General features: G+C 45.6%; 1 protein-coding gene across 7 annotated transcripts in view; it reads left to right on the top strand.

The window, feature by feature from the left end:
• The window catches only part of GNG12 (G protein subunit gamma 12), a 280,258-nt gene extending 262,770 nt beyond the window's left edge, over positions 1-17,488 (top strand). For 6 of the 7 annotated variants that reach the window (XM_079917654.1, XM_079917651.1, XM_079917650.1 and 3 more), the window contains exons 3-4: positions 9,435-9,552; positions 12,014-17,487. In XM_079917654.1, the coding sequence (XP_079773780.1) occupies positions 9,460-9,552; positions 12,014-12,139 (219 nt within the window). In that variant the 5' untranslated portion in view covers positions 9,435-9,459 and the 3' untranslated portion in view covers positions 12,140-17,487. Of the gene's footprint in view, positions 1-4,974; positions 5,093-9,434; positions 9,553-12,013 lie in introns of those variants that run through there. The other variant, XM_079917656.1, reaches the window with a different exon arrangement.

Genomic DNA, 17,488 nt, shown 5'->3' with positions numbered 1-17,488 from the left:
TATCCTGTTTCTAAGAAGACAAACACTGTACACAATAACACAACTAAGGGTAATAGGTTCACACTGGCTGATGTGTTGTATTGGTTGCTATATTGAGTGTCTTAACCTAACCCAGGTATTTATTGAGGCCCCATTCTCTGCATTAGTCACTACGAGAGAGAAGATGGCATGGATAACGCACCTGCCTGGTTAAGGGCGTGGCTTTGACGTAGGAGAGTTCTGGGTTCAAATCCTGTTTCTACCACTTTCTAGCTGTCTGATCTTGGCAAATGATTTAACCTTCCTGAGCTTCAGTCCCAATAGGTATAATAAATGTGACCTCTTACAGTTGCAGGCAGTATTAAGTGAAGTATTCTCTTTAGAGAGTACTTGACATAGTAGCTGGCACATAGTAAGTAATGAATAACTGTACTTGCTATACTATTATTATTGAGCTAAACTTCCCACAGTTTAGTGGGAAGACGATTTTCACACACAACGTCAGTTACATAACAATAAGCATTAAATAACATACAGTTAAGCATTGAAATAAATAAATGGTGTTGCAGACCCTTTTTGAGAGCTTGATGATAGCTATAAATCCTCACTTCAGAAAAAATAAACATAGGCGCACAACCGAATTTTGCATGCAGTTTTAGGGGCTTCCTTCACATCTCCCCCTGCCTCTCCATCTCATGCATGGGCCATCCCTTAGGGGTCCTTGAAACCCCTGAGCTTCAAGCATATAGCAAGAATTCGTAAGGGGAATTAGTCACTGTAAGCAAAAGTATTGATAGTTAGGGAGCCCTTCCTGGAAGAGTTAAAAATGTGAACTAGCCTAAAAGAAGAGAGAATTTAAATTGGCCAGGAGAAGCAGGCGGAGAACTTGGGTGGAGATTTGCAGATGGAACTTGAAAACGCAGCCCACAAAGCCAGAGGATGGGGTGACAGCCCCCTGAGGCTACAGCAGTATACAGCAGGTGAGGTTCCAGCTGGGCCCCTGGAGTCAGACTGCCTGGGCTCAAATCCCAGCCAAGCAGCTTGCTAGCTGTTTGACGCTAGGTACATATTTAACCCCTCTGTGCCTCAGTTTCTTCATTTATAAAATGGGGGTGAAAATACACAGAATTTCTCACAGGGTGATTGTGAGGATGCAGTAGGATAACGTATTGACAGTGATTGGCGTATAGGCTGGTGTCTGGTGTAAGCTCTGTGTAGCAATAAGCTGCTTTTATGATTAGGATTTTTATTATGGGGCCAAAATACTAGGGAGGATCTTGACTGCAAAACTGAGCCCTTTGGACTTTTTCTGGAGTTCCTGGCGAATCCCTGGAACTTTTTTGAGCCAGAGAGAAATAAACTGAAAATGGTACTTTATCTGAGCATATGCTGGTCAGGATAGATTAGACTGGAGGAAAATAAGGGACATAAGTGGTTATGAGGCTGTTGCAATAGCCCTCACTTGAGGTGCTGGGAGCCAAGACCGGAAAATGGGGAGAAATTTCAATGCGGGGTTTGTCAGTGTCGGAATCAAAAGAATTTAGAAAGTGCCAGAGTCTAAGGTTACGCTGTTCAGTAAAGGCCGCTGTGACTGCTGCGCACTTGAAATGTGGCTCATCCAAATCGAGATGTGCCGTAAGTGCAAAACGCACGCTGAGCTTCAAAGATTTAGAATAAAATATCTCGATTTTTTTAACATTGATTTACGTTTTAATTTTGGTCATATTGGGCTAAATAAAATATATCAATTTCACTTTTTAATTTTTTTTCATGTGGCTACTAGAAAATTTAACCTCACATACGTGGCTCACATTTCTGTTGGACAAAGCTTGGTTTTAGGAATTGGAAGGAGGGCTAATGCAAAAGGATGCCTCGTGATCAGGACAACGGTGGTGTCACTCATTGAGAAAGGGACATGAGAAAGATTGGGGGCAGGCGGCTGTGTTGCATCGGGGTTTAGGTGTGTTGTGTTTGAAGCAGCTGTGCAGCATTCGAGTGTAAATTGAAATAGGCTTTTTTATTTAGACATTGGAATTAAGGTAAAGAGTCAGGGCTGTGTGCACAAGAAATGTGTTGGTCTTAGCTAAAGTCCTTAATGGGTAAGGCATCTGCCGTCACTGAGGCCACTGCAGGTCAGGCAGGTGCTGAGTAATTTACGTATGTTCTCTCATATCCTCCTGGTACAACCCTGTTAGGTAGGTACTATTATTATCCCTTCCCATTTTACAGATGAGGGAACTGAAGGTCAGAGAAGTGAAACAACGTGGGGTAGTCCGTGATGAGCCAGGATTCGAATTTATCTGACTCTAAAGGCTCTTGTTCGCTCTGTTACACCAGCCCTCCAGGACTGGGCCCCTGAGAAAACCAAACTCAGAAGAAGGAACAAGAGCTGTAGAAAGGAAGAGCGTTAGACAGGCAAGAACATGATGGTCTGGCGTCTCGGAAACCAGGGAGGAGGCACTTTCCAAAAGGAAGTAGCTGTTAAGGAAAACAAATTTAGACTTGAGTTACAAAGGATGTTAAATGCTAAGAACTGTTTCAAACTGAAGGAGGGTTAATCCTGTAGGTTAAGGTCATTAGAAGGAGTTAGAATTTTCCAGGACTTGTCCAGAGCTTTGAAAAGTTAAGCATAGGTAGGAAGTGGCATTCTTTTAAACTGACCTGTTCTAAGACCCAGGCAGAAATAAACATGGGTCGAACCAAGAGGCAGAGACTCTAATAATCATCACTGGTATTTCTCAGGAGGACCTGTATCGGAATCCTTTAGAAAGCTTGTAAATACAGATTCTTGGGCTCTGCATCAGATATAATGAATCAGATTTTCTTTAACAAATGCCCCAGGTGTTCTAGATACACAGTTAAGTTAGGAACCAGCTGCTCAGGCTGTGCAGCTCTCTCCTCTGGATTTATTACCCAGGATTGCCTCATTCTCATGGCTCCCTGCCAGCTTCTCTAGGGCACAGGAGGATGATGGGACCATCCTGCATCTTTAGCAGTAGTCCTACCTGGAATCTGGGGCAGTCCTTCTTTTAAATAAGAGCAACCAGCTCTCCTTCGCTTAGATCTTCTCTCAAGGCCATTGAACTCCCCACTTCTACCGTCATTGCTATGGAAACCACCTATCTGAAGGAGCAACAGGCCCTAAAGGGAGGCCTTGTCTTCTTTGTCCAGTGCTTCTGGCTGACGTTTGGCCTTGCTTTCTCCCGATTCCTTCCTTGTGTCTTTGATGTTCAGAGGCCTGCAGTAGAGAGTGGCGATGGAGAGGATGACCTTGAGAGTCAGGTGGCCCTGAGTCCCAGCTCTGCTACGTAAATCAGCGTGATCTTCGGCAAGATCTTTTAACCTCTCTGTGCTTCATCTATAAAGCAGAAATGATAAAAGAATTCATCTCTAAGAAGATTAAATGAAATGATTCTTGGAATTTACTTACCTGGCACATACTAAGTACTCAGTAAGTGGTGGTGGTTTTTTGAATTTTATCATCATAACGATAGCAATAACATCTTCATCACCATCATCATTATTCAGTGACATGTGCCCTGGATGTCAGGTAAAATCTACTAATCAAAGATACCAGACAAAGACTTCAAAGGGTTATTAGCAAGTTTAAAAGCATCTGCTTTTAGAGGAAGTGCTCTGTTGAGGTTTTGAGAGAGAATTGTTCTCTTTCTTTTTCACTGCTGATTCTGAGCCCACACATACTTCTCTTAGAAAGGAACATCACTGTCACTTCGCTGTCTCTTCCCCACCGCAAAGCACGTCTTCCACCGTTCTATGCAGCCCTCCCTCATCTGTCCGTCTTATTTTCCATCCCCCCTAGGCCAGCAACTTGTTCCTTGCGCTCTGTGTTCTCGGAACTGGACAGGAGCAGGGCAGCACATGCAGCCAGCCAGTCACAGGTTCAACTACCCTTGACCTCATTGCCTGCGAGCTTTGTTTGGGGTGGGGGTTAGGACTACACCTTGTGAATTCTGGGGGGATACAACTCAGCTGATAACACTGGGAGAGGTAGTTTACTTTCCCACTCCAGGAGGGGGGAACACGTCAGGGCCTGCGGGTGCTCAGAGGGCTTCCCACGGGCTGTGATCAGCGGATGCAGCTACCAAGCGCTCCGCAGGCGTGTCCTCTGTGTTTACTACACTCACATGCTTATTTTATCTGATGCCTTAACAGTCCTTTGAGATAGAAAAGTATTATTATCCCCATTTTTCCCATGAGGAAGTTGAGGCTTAGATAGGCTACAGGTCCCGCCCAGGGCGCCAAAGGTAAGAAGGGGCAGGGGCAGGGATGAGTCCAAGTCCCCTGGCCTAATCCTTGAGCATGTCCCAGGAACTAAATATCCGAGGCACAGTGTAAAGGCTGTGCCACAATTTCAAATAGAGGGCCTGGCAGGTGTGCCTCTGCTCAGATCCAGCCCACTTGTGTAAGATTTTCTGATTTTTCCAGAAATTTTTCTTTTTAAGGTGAAATCTCTTCATTTTTCAAGTGTTGACAATTAAAACACACACACATTCTCTCTCTCTCTCTCTCTCTCTCTCTCTCTCTCTCTCTCTCTCTCTCTCTCTCTCTCCCCCTCTCTCCCTCTCTCCCTCTCTCCCTCTCTCCCTCTCTCCCTCTCTCCCTCTCTCCCCCCCTCCCCCTCTCTCCCTCTCTCCCTCCCTCCCTCCCTCCCTCCCTCCATCCACACACACACACACACAATTTAGTTAACCCTCTGTGGGACCCAGCCAAACACATCTGCAGTCTGCATTCAGCCTGCAGGCTCTGATAGAAAATAAGAAGTGTTCATGAGAATAGAAAACCGGTTCTTAGGGGCCTGACTGTCCACTCCCTGAACTCCTGCCAAGACCCTATCAGTAGATGTTGCTACCTGATCACATTACCTTGAAACTCTTCTTTTACTGTCTGAATTTTTCCCTTGTTTCCCACTGAACACGTGGTTTTCAGTATTAACCAGCCTGGGGGCCCAGCACTGGTTACATGTCTGTGTGTACCGGGTGCACCAGTGCCAGGCGCTCCGGTTTGTCTTTCCAACAAGCCTGTGAGACAGACTGCTGTCCCCTTTGGCAGAGAGCTGGGGTAGGACATTGATGGTTGAAGGCAGGATCAGAGGGTAAGTGGTAGCCTGCTGGCTTTTTTTTTTTTTTTTTGCAGTCTGCTCTTTCATTACAGCCACAAGGGGTGTGTTTGCTCAGAAAGTTGGCGTCACTCCAGTGATTCAGTTACTGGCCGGGCCATGATGACTTGTGATTCAGATCCTGGGGCTTCCTGGTGCCTTCCCCGCAGAGTGTGCTCTGTGACACACTTTCCATCCCCACCCTCCTCTCCCTGCTTCAGGCCCCACTAGACAAAGATTAAAATGCCCACATTTCCCTAAAGTGACATCTTGTTCCTAGGAATTTCTAGGAAACTGAGAATTCAGATGAATAATAGCATTAAAACCAATGCAAAGTATTTGAATAGCTAAATACTACTTATGTTTATTCAAATCTCTCAGCCACATGTAAAAGTGGAAACAAGGCTGCGGACGCAATAGCCAGAGTTTTATCAAACCTGGGTGTCTGCACAGGCAGGCACAGGCCTGGGCCCTTCTGGGTGGGTTATCCAGTGACTCCAGAAATCGACCTCAGTCCTTGCCTAATAGCCACAGCGAGAACATTCTCACTTAGCTTATGGATATGAGAGGGGAGACCTGTCTTCCAGGGCACTAGACAGACAAGCAGAGGCCTTCTGCACCAGAAGGGGTGTTGCACAAACGTGAAGCCATCAGCAAGGCCACAACTCCAGGTCATGGAGTGTCAAGGTCGCCCTTGATGAGAACCACATTGTAGACTGTTCAGTGATGTTCAGAGTGTTTGCAGATCAAATTAATTGGAATTGCATCCTTTCCTTGATACAATAGGAAGTGTGGCTTCTGGGGTGGAGAGGCTTAAAAGCTAGTTCAAGGCTCTGAGCTGGATTAACTTGGAGCAAGTTTTTCTAATTTTGGTTGCCTCATCTATAAAACAAGGATGAAAGAGTAATTTACCTTTCAGGCTGAGAGTGAGGCTTCACAGACGAATGCAGATGAAAGTATGTGTGTGCTCTAAGGTCCTATACATCGGGCGCTGTTTGTCTTGGAAGCTATTTTTGGAGTAAGAATAACGCAAGTTTTTTATCCAAGTAGTAGCACAAACAAACAGCCAGACATCCGTGCATTGAGGGAAGACCAAAGACACCCTCTGAGGGTGCAGAGAGGCTCAGAGATGTTTGTGTCCCAGCCTCTCGGTCTGGTTCTGCCCCAGCCCAGCTGTTGAGGCAATGCAGAGCAGCTGCAAGTGGGGAGGACGTCCTCAGCAAGACCTCCTGCTCCTGTAAACACCACCCACCGCTCAGACGTCAAGCAGCCGTGACCCTGCTTTCGTACACGTGAGGCAGCTCAGCCCACCGAGTTCCTTGAAGAGGTTCCTTAAGTTAAAACGACATGATTTTGATTTGACTTCTCCATTGGACGCGTGTTATCATAAGTTGTTTTTTTTTAATTAATTAATTTATTTTTGCTGTGTTGGGTCTTCGTTTCTGCACGAGGGCCTTCTCCAGTTGTGGCAAGTGGGGGCCACTCTTCATCGCGGTGCGTGGGCCTCTCACTATCGCGATTTCTCTGGTTGGGGAGCACAGGCTCCAGACGCACAGGCTCAGTAGTTGTGGCTCACGGGCCCAGTTGCTCCGCGGCATGTGGGATCTTCCCAGACCAGGGCTCGAACCCGTGTCCCCTGCATCGGCAGGCAGATTCTCAACCACTGCGCCACCAGGGAAGCCCAAGAAATTACGTTCTTTACCAGTGGCCCAGTGTACAACTTTTTCTAGAGGGATCCCCAGCAGAAGGGAGCGGGAAGCTATCTGAGGGATAGGGAGGGGGCTCTCTGTGAAGGAGCAGGTCAGAACACAGATGTCAGAAGTGGGGAAAGCTGTAAGAGCCCCAAGCTGGCAAGCATGAACTGTGAACCGCTGGCTGTTTATAATCGTGACTATAATACAGTCAGGAAGTAAGTCGTCCGTGTACCAGATGCAAAGTTTCTCACCAATTTTAGGAGGACCTACCCAAGCATTTTATAACTAAAGCCAAATTGTGGTCTATTTCCTTACAGCTGTGTGGGTGGGAGGAGCCATGGCTGACCCAGTCCTGATACGTGTGTGAAATGTTCTGCAGTTACAGGAAAACTTGCTCAGGCCTTGGAAACTTTATGCCCTAGAGGTTGAGAAGAAGAGACTGCTTGGCGTTATTTTCCTGCAAAGGGAACATTTAGAAAGTCCTAAGGGTGCAGCCTGGAAACCACAGGCCACTCAGAAAGGGTGTCACGTTCGCATTCTGAAGGCTGGGGGCCAATCCTCAGAACCGGCACCAGCTGGCAGGGGAGCCCAGTTTAACATGCTACAGGGAACAAAACGAGGACCAGCGCGCTGTGAATCAGAGCACTTCAAACTGTTCGCAGAAAGGCTGCCTGCTGCCTTAGACCCATTTCAAAGGCTCTGTTAACAGGTGCTTGCTGGGAGCGCAGAAGGGCTGGGCCAGACCGCTGGGTGTGTGCAAAGTCACCGGGAGGAGACCCTCAGCCTCTCCTTTGGGTGGGGCAGGATGAGTGTGGAATCTGAGGAGGAGGCAGCTTGTCTGGAAGTGTGTTGTAACCGGGTCGCCCAAGGCAAGGCCAGCGTGCCCTGCCACACACTACGGCTCCTCCCAGTTTCCTGCAGGGCTTGGGCTCCCTTATGCTAGGGGAATCCTCAGAGGGCTGTTTCCAGCCATTCTATTCTGCCCTGACACCAGAGTGCAGCAGAATTGCCTGGGGCCCATGCCCACAGCCCACCCAGACCCGTCGGTCAAGACGCCTGGAGGCCCATTGACCAGGTGGAGGCAGGTAGGTACACAGAGGATTCCCATTCATTGTGCTGGGTGTGACCCCCAAGGATAAATTCAATAGCAGCTGCTGTGTATGGAGTGCCTTGGTCCTATGCAAAACACTGCATGTGCACCAGTGAATTGAATCCTCAAAAACAGTAGTATCCCTATATGACAAATGAGAAAACATGGGCTCATAGAGGTTCAGTAACTGGAAGAGGTAGGGTCCAAACCAGGAACATGAAGCTTGCTGATTTGGCTGGACTTCAAAGTTCCGCACGCAGTTAAAAGCACAGTTTTATTTGGGCATTTGATCCAAAGCTGCCTCTGACTTAGAAGGTACAAGCCCTACCCGAGTCCTTGAACTCCGCATTCTGAGTGCAGTAGAACTCCGTGCACACCGCAGGCGCCGTGGGTGGCTGTTTTCGGCAGCCTTGTCTAACGTAAGCCTTTATGGCAGATATGCCTTGTGCACCCGCGGCCCCTCCAGAAGGTTGAGTCAGCCTGCGTTTGCTGCTGGTGCCACGGTGCCCTCAGACGTTGCTGAGTCCTTGCCTGGCGCCGGCGAGGCACACCTACTGTCCACCTGCTCTGACTCATAAAACTGCCAGGGCTGCCAGCTCTGCGATGTCTTCCGCCACCGTGCCGAGAGAGAACTTAGCCACATATGGCAGGGGCACCGGGCAGTGCTTTTCCCCAGCCCGCCTTCCCCTTGGACTATGCCATTGGGCAACTAGACCGGTCGAAGCTCAAGGTCCGGGATGTTTCCTTTGTTTTCACTGGGAGAGAGAGGCAGAGGGCAGGCCCACGAACATGTGATGGGGGTGTGGGATTAGCCAGTGCCCTGGCCACCAGGATGAAACCAGAGAGGTCAACGGGGTGGGGCGGGGCGGGGGGGGGGGGGGGGGGGAGGTGCTGATGTAATTTCATTAAATATTTCAGGCTTGAGGCTGTATCCTGTGTGACTTTTGCTGTGGATCTGTCATTGAGAGTCTTTCAGCTGAAAGGTTCCCACTTTTTCCTCAATAAAGGCTTCCTTATCTGCCTAACTTTCTCCAAACGACTGCAGATCTTGATAGCACCTAAAAATGCACCCTTTGTGCAGAGTTCTCCAGAAGCACTCTCTTCTGCCCTTTTCTGTTGCCAGGATTTGTATCAGTGTAATAGTTGGGTAAGAGAGCCAAAACGAAATGAAATCAAACCTTCTATTAACGTACAGGGCAGTAATGTTAACCTGCACGTGGAGCATGGCCCGCGTTGGCCGGAGGCCTGGTAACTACCACGGATGTGTGTGTGTGTTTGTTTCCCCTTAGAAAATGCTACTTTATGCTGTATATGGGGCGCATGGATTAAACTACTAGTACTGGGTTTCTGCAGAGGAAAGATTCATGAAGGTGCTCAAAAGGATTACAAGCTTAGAAACTGAGGCCGCCACTCCCATTGCGGAGGGGCTTTGTGGTAGCAGCCTCCAAGAGGCTGTGGTGACCGGGAATGCATCCTTTTCCCCTCAAAGCATTATGAAGGTCTCAGCAACTTAAAGATGACTGTTCTTCACCTTTGACAGAAAAGTTCTCTTCAGATTTCAGGTGAAACCGTAACCGAAGATGTCGACCAAGACAGCCAGCACCAACAACATCGCCCAGGCAAGAAGGACCGTGCAGCAGTTGAGAATGGAAGCCTCCATCGAAAGAATAAAGGTAAGAGCCTTGAGTGGGTCAGACGTGTTTTCTGACCGGCTCCCTCTGCCCTCCCAAGGCCGGGCCACATTTCTGAGAAGGTGGATGCCATGTAATTGGGCCAGGTGCCAGGCTGTTCCCTGAGCCGGCTGAGAGCCTCCGAATCTTAACTTTCATTTCAACGTAGCACTGGCGATACAAAGTGTCTGTGTGAGGCTCTCTGCGGACGGAAAACCTAAAGCCCGTGACAGGATTTCCTGAGGACCTGCCTTCCCTGAGCGCACATGGTCGAGCCCCCTCTGTCACCGTGTTCTCCCTCGGGACAGGGCTTCCAGGTGGACTTTGTAAACACCCTCGTCATCCCTCTGGAATGTATGAAGTGTTCTAGAGTTATCAGTGCAGCCAAGGTGGCCTTGCATAAGTCAACACCCAGGTGTCCTTTTTAGGAGAAGGTGGGTTTTTCAGTGTGTGCAGACTTGGACAACCACAGTCTGCAACCCAGGGTAAGTATCGCCAGCGTTAGTTGAGATCTGGAGGAAACCAGAAGGCATTTGTTGGGTCACCTGACTTTGACGTCTTTTCCCCCCAGACCCTCAGAGAGGGCTAGGCGGTGAGTGCCTTGGAATGTTGTGAGTAATGGCCGTCTCCTAGATACTGAAGCAGTCACCTGATAAATTCCTCTGGGCCTAGAGATAGTCACCTGTCTTCAAAACAGGAGGCTGAAAAAAAACAAACAACAACAACAACAACAAAAAAAAAGCTTCCCTGGTGGCGCAGTGGTTAAGAATTTGCCTACAGGGCTTCCCTGGTGGCGCAGTGGTTGAGAGTCCGCCTGCCGATGCAGGGGACACGGGTTCGTGCCCCGGTCCGGGAAGATCCCACATGCCGCAGAGCGGCTGGGCCCGTGAGCCATGACCGTTGAGCCTGTGCGTCCGGAGCCTGTGCTCCGCCACGGGAGAGGCCGCAACAGTGAGAGGCCCGCGTACCGCAAAAAAAAAAAAAAAAAAAAAAAAAAACAGGAGGCTGCCTGTGCCCCTGGCCTGAGGACACTTATCTGATTATTCTAACGGGTCTCCCACTCAGACTTCTGAACAGGGTGTGGTATTTCCATTTTTAACTCATGCCGAAGTAAGGTACTGCATCTTCCCGTGCTGGCTTTGTCCCTCTTTTTATTCCCCCAAGTCCTGTCTTTACCAGTAAATCTTGAAGCTCTACTAGAATTTGGCTCCATTCTGAGTTTTGGCTCCGAGCCCATAATTCGGTTCTTTAACTCTGTTCTGCATTCTCATCGATTTGTTATTGGATAGAAACTAAGATACAACCTTCCTTTGAATCACAGACACTTTTCTTGTTCCCCTCCCCACCCCAGCTTTTTATTTTGAGAAATTTCAAACCTGTGGAAGAGTTGTAACAAACACCCATATACTGTTTACCAAGATTCACCAGTTATTAGCATTTTACCCACTTGTTTTCTGTCTCTACACACACACACACACACACACACACACACACACACACACTCACAAAACTGACATAATTTTTTCTTTAAATTTGTTGCAAGTTATTTGCAAACATCGTGACGCATCGCCCCTAATACTTCACCATCTGTCTCCTAAGTATAAGGGCATTCTTCTGCGTAACCACAGTACAGGGATTACATTCAGATCAGCTGCTCATAGTATCTAACACATAGTCCAGTTTCGAAGATTCCAGGCCACTCACTTTTCAGAATGGCCTTCACTTTAGATGGGATTGTTTGCTGACGATCAAATTCAGGCTAAAAGTTTGGGCAGAAAGACTAGCTGGCTGGTGGCAAGTCTTCTGCACTCACTCCAAGAGACATCTGATGTCAGTTTGATCACTTGGTTAACGAAGGCCTTATCTGCCAGATTTCTCCATTTAGAAGTAACTTTTCCCTCTTTAAGTAACAGATAATCTGGGAGTGATACTTTGGTTATCCTGTTCTCCAACAGTCTTCCACCCAGTGGGTTAGCATTCAAATACCTTTCAAGTTTGTAAATATTTAAAAAAATTTTTTTTTTATTGAAGCATAGTTGATTTACAGTTTTGTGCCAATCTCTGCTCTACAGCAAAGTGACTCAGTTATACACATATAGACATTCTTTTTTTATATATTCTTTTCCATTATGGTTTATCACAGGATACTGAATATAGTCCCCTGTGCTATACAGTAGGACCTTGTTGTTTATCCAACCTATATAGTAGTTTACTTCTGCCAACCCCAAACTCGCACTCCATCCCTCTCCCTCCCCCCCCTCCCCCTTGACAACCACCAGTCTGTTCTCTATGTCTACGAGTCTGTTCGTTTTGTAGATAGGTTCATTTGTGCCATGTTTTAGATTCCACATATAAGTGATGTCATACGGTATGTGTCTGTCTGACTTACGTCACTTAGTATGATCATCTCTAGTTGTATCCTGTAAATATTTTCTTTGTTTGCTTTGGTCTGTCTGCGCACCAGGTTTCAAAGGCATCAGCGGACCTCATGTCCTACTGCGAGGAACATGCGAGGAATGACCCTCTGCTGATGGGGATACCAACTTCAGAAAACCCTTTCAAGGATAAAAAGACCTGCATCATCTTATAGAGGAGTAGTGAAGTGGTTCCTCCCCTCTTCTCAACAAAGCAAACGATGAGCAGCTCCTTGAAAAGATTTACCTTCGGCTTATTTGGTAACCACTGCTAATAACTAAAATGCTCTTAAGTAACTTGGAATCATGGACTCTGAAGTCTTTGTTTTCCAAGTTGTCCTCTCTCTAAAATGCCCTTTAATGAATTAATAGAGAATAACAATCTTGTTTTCCATTCGTTAACTCTGGTGTCATATTGGGTTACTGCTGAAGGAAAGTTGGTCTGGCCTTTTAAAAAAACAAATATGTGAGTGATCCAGTTAAGACCTAAATTACCTAAGGACTCGTCTCGATTAAAATGCCAAGAATAACTTGTCCTAAAGCCTTTCTCTCATAGTATATTCTTAGTAGGGTTATGCCAATCTGTACAGTATAGGTGGGTGAGGAGTGTTTTGTGTATATATATATGTGTGTTTGTATATACACATCTCAAAGCTTATTTCCCTATTAAAATGTCTCTCTCTCCAGACCATCAGTTCAGCTCCAGAAGAAGTTATACCTTTATCTATCTTGAGCTGTGTGTGGGTAGAATTAAATTCTTTTCTCATAGTTATTGTACAAAAAGTAAAGAACACCCTGAAGACTGCATTCATTGTCATTGAGTAATGAAGGCATCTCTCTCCTCTTGAAATCGTGCTGACCTCTTAGGCTACACTAAACTGTGCCAATTAAAATTTAAAAACTGAACTAAAAGCCCTTTTATGATATGACTATTAATTCACCAAGGGCTTTCGGGCTTCAGTGATCCTGCGTCTAGAAAAGGGGAGGAGGCCCTTGGGGAGTACCCTGGGCAGCTGTGCCCCAGGGCTCACGTTCTCTGGAGCAGGGGTAGACACCTCTGAAATTTCCACTCTAACGAGGGGAGCGAGACAGAGCAGCCGTGAGCCGGGCCAAGAGAAGAGCAGGAATGCGTGAAAAACAGCTGCTCTCCTTGGCCCAACTTTGTGATTTAGCTCACTTTCTCTGCCTCCCCTCTATCTTTCCTCTGCCACCAGAGCATGTCCTCAGAGGTAATGTTCACCTCCCAGCCCCAAGTGGGCAGATCATGATGGGGAAGAAACATACATACAGAAAGAACGTAAAGGTATCAGACACTTACTTACTTAAGCTCTTTTCAAATACCTGCAGCGTCATCGTCATCCCTAGCTTGTCCTCACACCATCTGAGAGAGGCTAGGATCCAGTGATTCGCTACCTGGGCCCACGGTTCCAGCAGCTGGGTGTTGGGCTCCTTGATTTTCCTCTGGGCATGATGGTCCTGCCACACATCCTTAGAATTTCCAGTGGCGATGCCAAAAGAAGGCATCTCCTGTGGCCAGAGGGTATGTTAACTTTATCAAAGAGGAAGAGAGGGTCTTTTAAAATGCTTATTTATGGGCCCAAACCATACATTAGACCTTTGATATTTTAATTCAGCTTCAGTTCATTAAAAACAACTACCAATGAACGATTTAAAATATTCTCAGAAAGGATCCCTCCCCAAGAAGGAATTATTTACAATGGTTTTCCCTAGTTCTGTAGTCCTGCCCTGTAGCGCAAGCCCCTTTTAAAATCTAATGTCTGAGCTTTGAGCATTATGCTGATTGTGGGTGAACAAATGCAGTACTGTTTCCAAACTGCTCAAATATATTCCGTATTTCTCCAAGTCACCTGCCTATTCAGCATTGTGAACGGCCCTCACTCTTCCAGGACCACGTGGAAATCACGCCACCGCTGTTACCCTCTTGTCATCTATGCTTAGTTCTGCAAAACGCCCAGTTTCCAAGTAAATTATAGGCACCTGTTGGAGAGAGAACGGTTTTTCCTTTCAAAAGGTGATATTTGAAATGTACATTAATAAGACAACTTTACATTTACAGCTTCACTTAATGAGACATTCTTTTTTTATAAGTATATTTTTCTACTGATAGTTTCAGAACACTAATCTTATTTTCACTCTGATTTTTACCATGTTTCTTTAAATATTTATAATGTCGCTTGTTACAAAATATTTTCGTGAAATTACTTTTATTATACTGCTATGTACACATTTTTGGTAGCAAGCGTAGTTTATGCTTTAGTACTAAAACATGTTCTTTTACCTATAACAGAAAACAAATATGGTTTGCTGTATATTTGTTAACATGCCTGTAGTGGTAAGGAATGGACTTGAGGTCCCAGGAGATTTCATTTTTATTTTTGCTGGCCAGATATCATAAAGGCTACGAGTATGAAAATCATGTAACTTCCTAACCAGGTATAGGGTATGTTTAAGAAAAGTGATATCAAATCCTTTGATGCTGGACCCGAGGGGGAGAAAAATTGTAGCTAAATGTTGATTTACTTATAACTAGACATCTATGTGAGAAAAATATAATATATGTATACATATATATGATATGCAGAAGTCACTTTTATTTATCAGGCTTTATTCTACTTGTAAAGCCACAGTTTATTCGGCAGCAACTGGTTTTTGATAATGACAAATGCCCAGTGTGTGTTATTTTTTCCAACTACCACTATAATGACACACCTAATCACTTATGTGCATGCAACTCCTTGCCTTCATATCTATGAAGCTATTTAAATATGTTCACTCTACTTTGTCTGCAATGCTGCTTCTGTTAACAGTGATCTCTTCTTCCATGCTTATATCTTCATTAGTGCGTCGTAAATCTGTCCAATTGAGGCCTCAGGACCATGGCAAGATATGCTAGACAGAATTTCATGACTCCAAAGTATTTTACAGAAACACTTTTTTTTAACTAGAGAAACACTTTCTATACCAGGTGGTTCACAAGCTGTAGGTTTTTTTCTAAATAAGAATCAGGTTTTTACATTTCTTGACCTTATTATTAAAATGAAAGTGCCATGCTTACCCTTTAAAGGAAAGACCTGATTTGCTTTCTCTCTATTGGGACTACTTCTGTGCTTTACTAATCTTTCAACTGTCAGAAAAAAAAATTATACCAACAATTTAGTAATTTTGAGGCATAAGGTAGTTAGTTTAGGTAGTGCAGGATGTGCCAAACTTTCCCTTCAGATTCCTCCTTCTCAGTCAGTTTGCACCTAAGAGAGTGTCATCTGAGTGATTACTCTGAATTTTAACAGCTATATAGTCCCAAGAAGTAAATCACAGTACATGTCAGTCCTTTCTCAATAAACATAATACCAGAGTGTGTTAGGACTTGTATTGACCTTTTATGGTAGATCTGTTAATAGGAAAAAAAAATACATTGAATCATCAAGTAGAATTATCTGTATGTTAAAATAGAACACTTACCTAGAGCTGGGTGGCCTGGATCATTCGTTGTCTAGCCAATCCTGTGTCCCTGTGTTGTGTGACTTTGAACAAGGCACTCCATCTCTCTGGGCCTCCATTTCACCATCTGTAAAACAGGGCTTGAAGTAGATGATGGCGGAGATTCCCCCTGTTCCATCCAGCAGCCTATTACCCCTCTACTGGTCCTGCCAACATGTTGGTGCTATATGCTGCTTCAAATATAGAATTGGTTTGTCTATTGTGTGTGCTCATTTAATAGCTTATGAAAGGCCTTTTTGTTATATGGCTTTTTTTCTAGTTTTATGGACTTGATTACTGTAATAATGTCTTGTTTATAGCCATGTAACTATAAACATACATTCTCTTGATGTCTCAGTAAATTTGCATTTGGTATATAGTTGATGGAATTGTTGTTTTATAACATTCTTTGACTACTCATCTGTCCAGCATCTTATTAACCTAAACATTGTGATTATTCTTTGGAAATCTGTTCTGCAGAAAGAATAAAAGCATTTACTTGATAGCTAACGTGTTCACAGATTTGAAAGAAGTTTCATTAAAGCACTGTTGCTCTCTTTACTGGATCAGTGCCTCCTTGAATCTTCCTACTGTACTTTGCTCAATAAATTAACAGAAGACCAATTCTCTTCCCCTTTTCCTGCATTCATTCAGTTAACATTTTCTGAGCACCTGCTGAGAGCCAGGTATGGAACTCAGGCTCTGATTACACTCAGATGAATAAGGCTCACACCAGCCCGTGAGAAGCTCACAGTCTAGGGCAAGGAAGGGTGGGAATAACCAATATATAAACTAATAATTATAGTACCGTGTGCAAAGTGCCTGAACTCAGGTGAACACACAGTGCTGTGAGAGCCCAGGGGAAGGAGGGCTACCTCCATATCAGCAAAGTCTGAGAAGGCTTCCAAGGGAGGTGGTGTTTGAACTAGGTCTTGAGAGACGAAGAAACCCTGTATGTGTTGGAATGAAGTCTTGGGAGGGAATGACAGGAGGAGGAGAAAATTGAGCTCAAAGCTAGTGTGCAGAGCATCTCCCATACCACTTACCCTGCAAGCAGCCGGAAGGCAGTGGAAGTTGTTAAGGAGGAGTGGCGTAGTGATTCACAATGTGTGGAAGGCTCTTTCCCATCCTGAGACCCGGCTGTGACCACAGAAACAGACAACAAATGGAAAGGTCATCAGACTTGCAGACTCATATTCACCAAGTGTTTGTTGAAGGTACCCTGCCTCCTGCCCAGTCCCTTCCTCCAGAGCTGGGATTCCCACAGAGATCAAGGGAGGGACAACGTCATCCAGAAAGCCAGAGAGAAGGCAGCCAACAAGGTTATGGGCTGGGCAAGCTAAAGAGCTGCCCCCTGCTTCCGAAAACCAGCACACACACACTACAAAGGGTAGGGGCAAAAGATAGACAGCCACTCAGCCCTTCCTAGGAAAAGACTGAAGAATTTAGACACGTTGGTCATGAAAAACAGGCAGCAGCAACTGACCAGGACTTTCACTGGCTCAGACCAAATTACCAGAAGTCCCTGTGACTTTCAATGGAAGACGGGCTTGGGGGTGGTAGATGGGACCTGGGTAGGGATAAGGGGATGGAGGACAGTGAAGCTGAAATGGGTAGACTAAGTAAGTAAACGTGGCAGATGAAATGGTATGCAACCTTAATGGTGTGAACAAAGAACTCAAGCCTGCTGGTAATGTGGGAGCTAAATGTGGAGATGCAGGTCCAGCTCTCCAGGACATGCGCTGTGACCAGCTTCTCATCGGCAATGTTACACATATACATAAGGACATTCACCATAAGCCTTCTTACTTGGGGCTAGGTGGACAGTCTTTTGAGTCGCTATGTCTACATTTATAAACTTTGGGCTCACGCCTCTGACTATGTAGAACCTGTCCTGCCATCAGCTCTAAGCCATCTTTGCACAACCTGACATGACTATTGCCTATAGCTTGCTTTCAGAGCATGGCCCTGCTTGCTACTTTACCCCTTTGCCGCTGTGAGCAGCAAATAACGTTTCCCTTCAGGTG

Source organism: Stenella coeruleoalba (genome assembly GCF_951394435.1).
Source record: "Stenella coeruleoalba genome assembly, chromosome: 1".
NCBI classification, from domain to species: Eukaryota; Metazoa; Chordata; class Mammalia; order Artiodactyla; family Delphinidae; genus Stenella; species Stenella coeruleoalba.
This window is presented reverse-complemented; position numbering and strand designations above follow the sequence as displayed.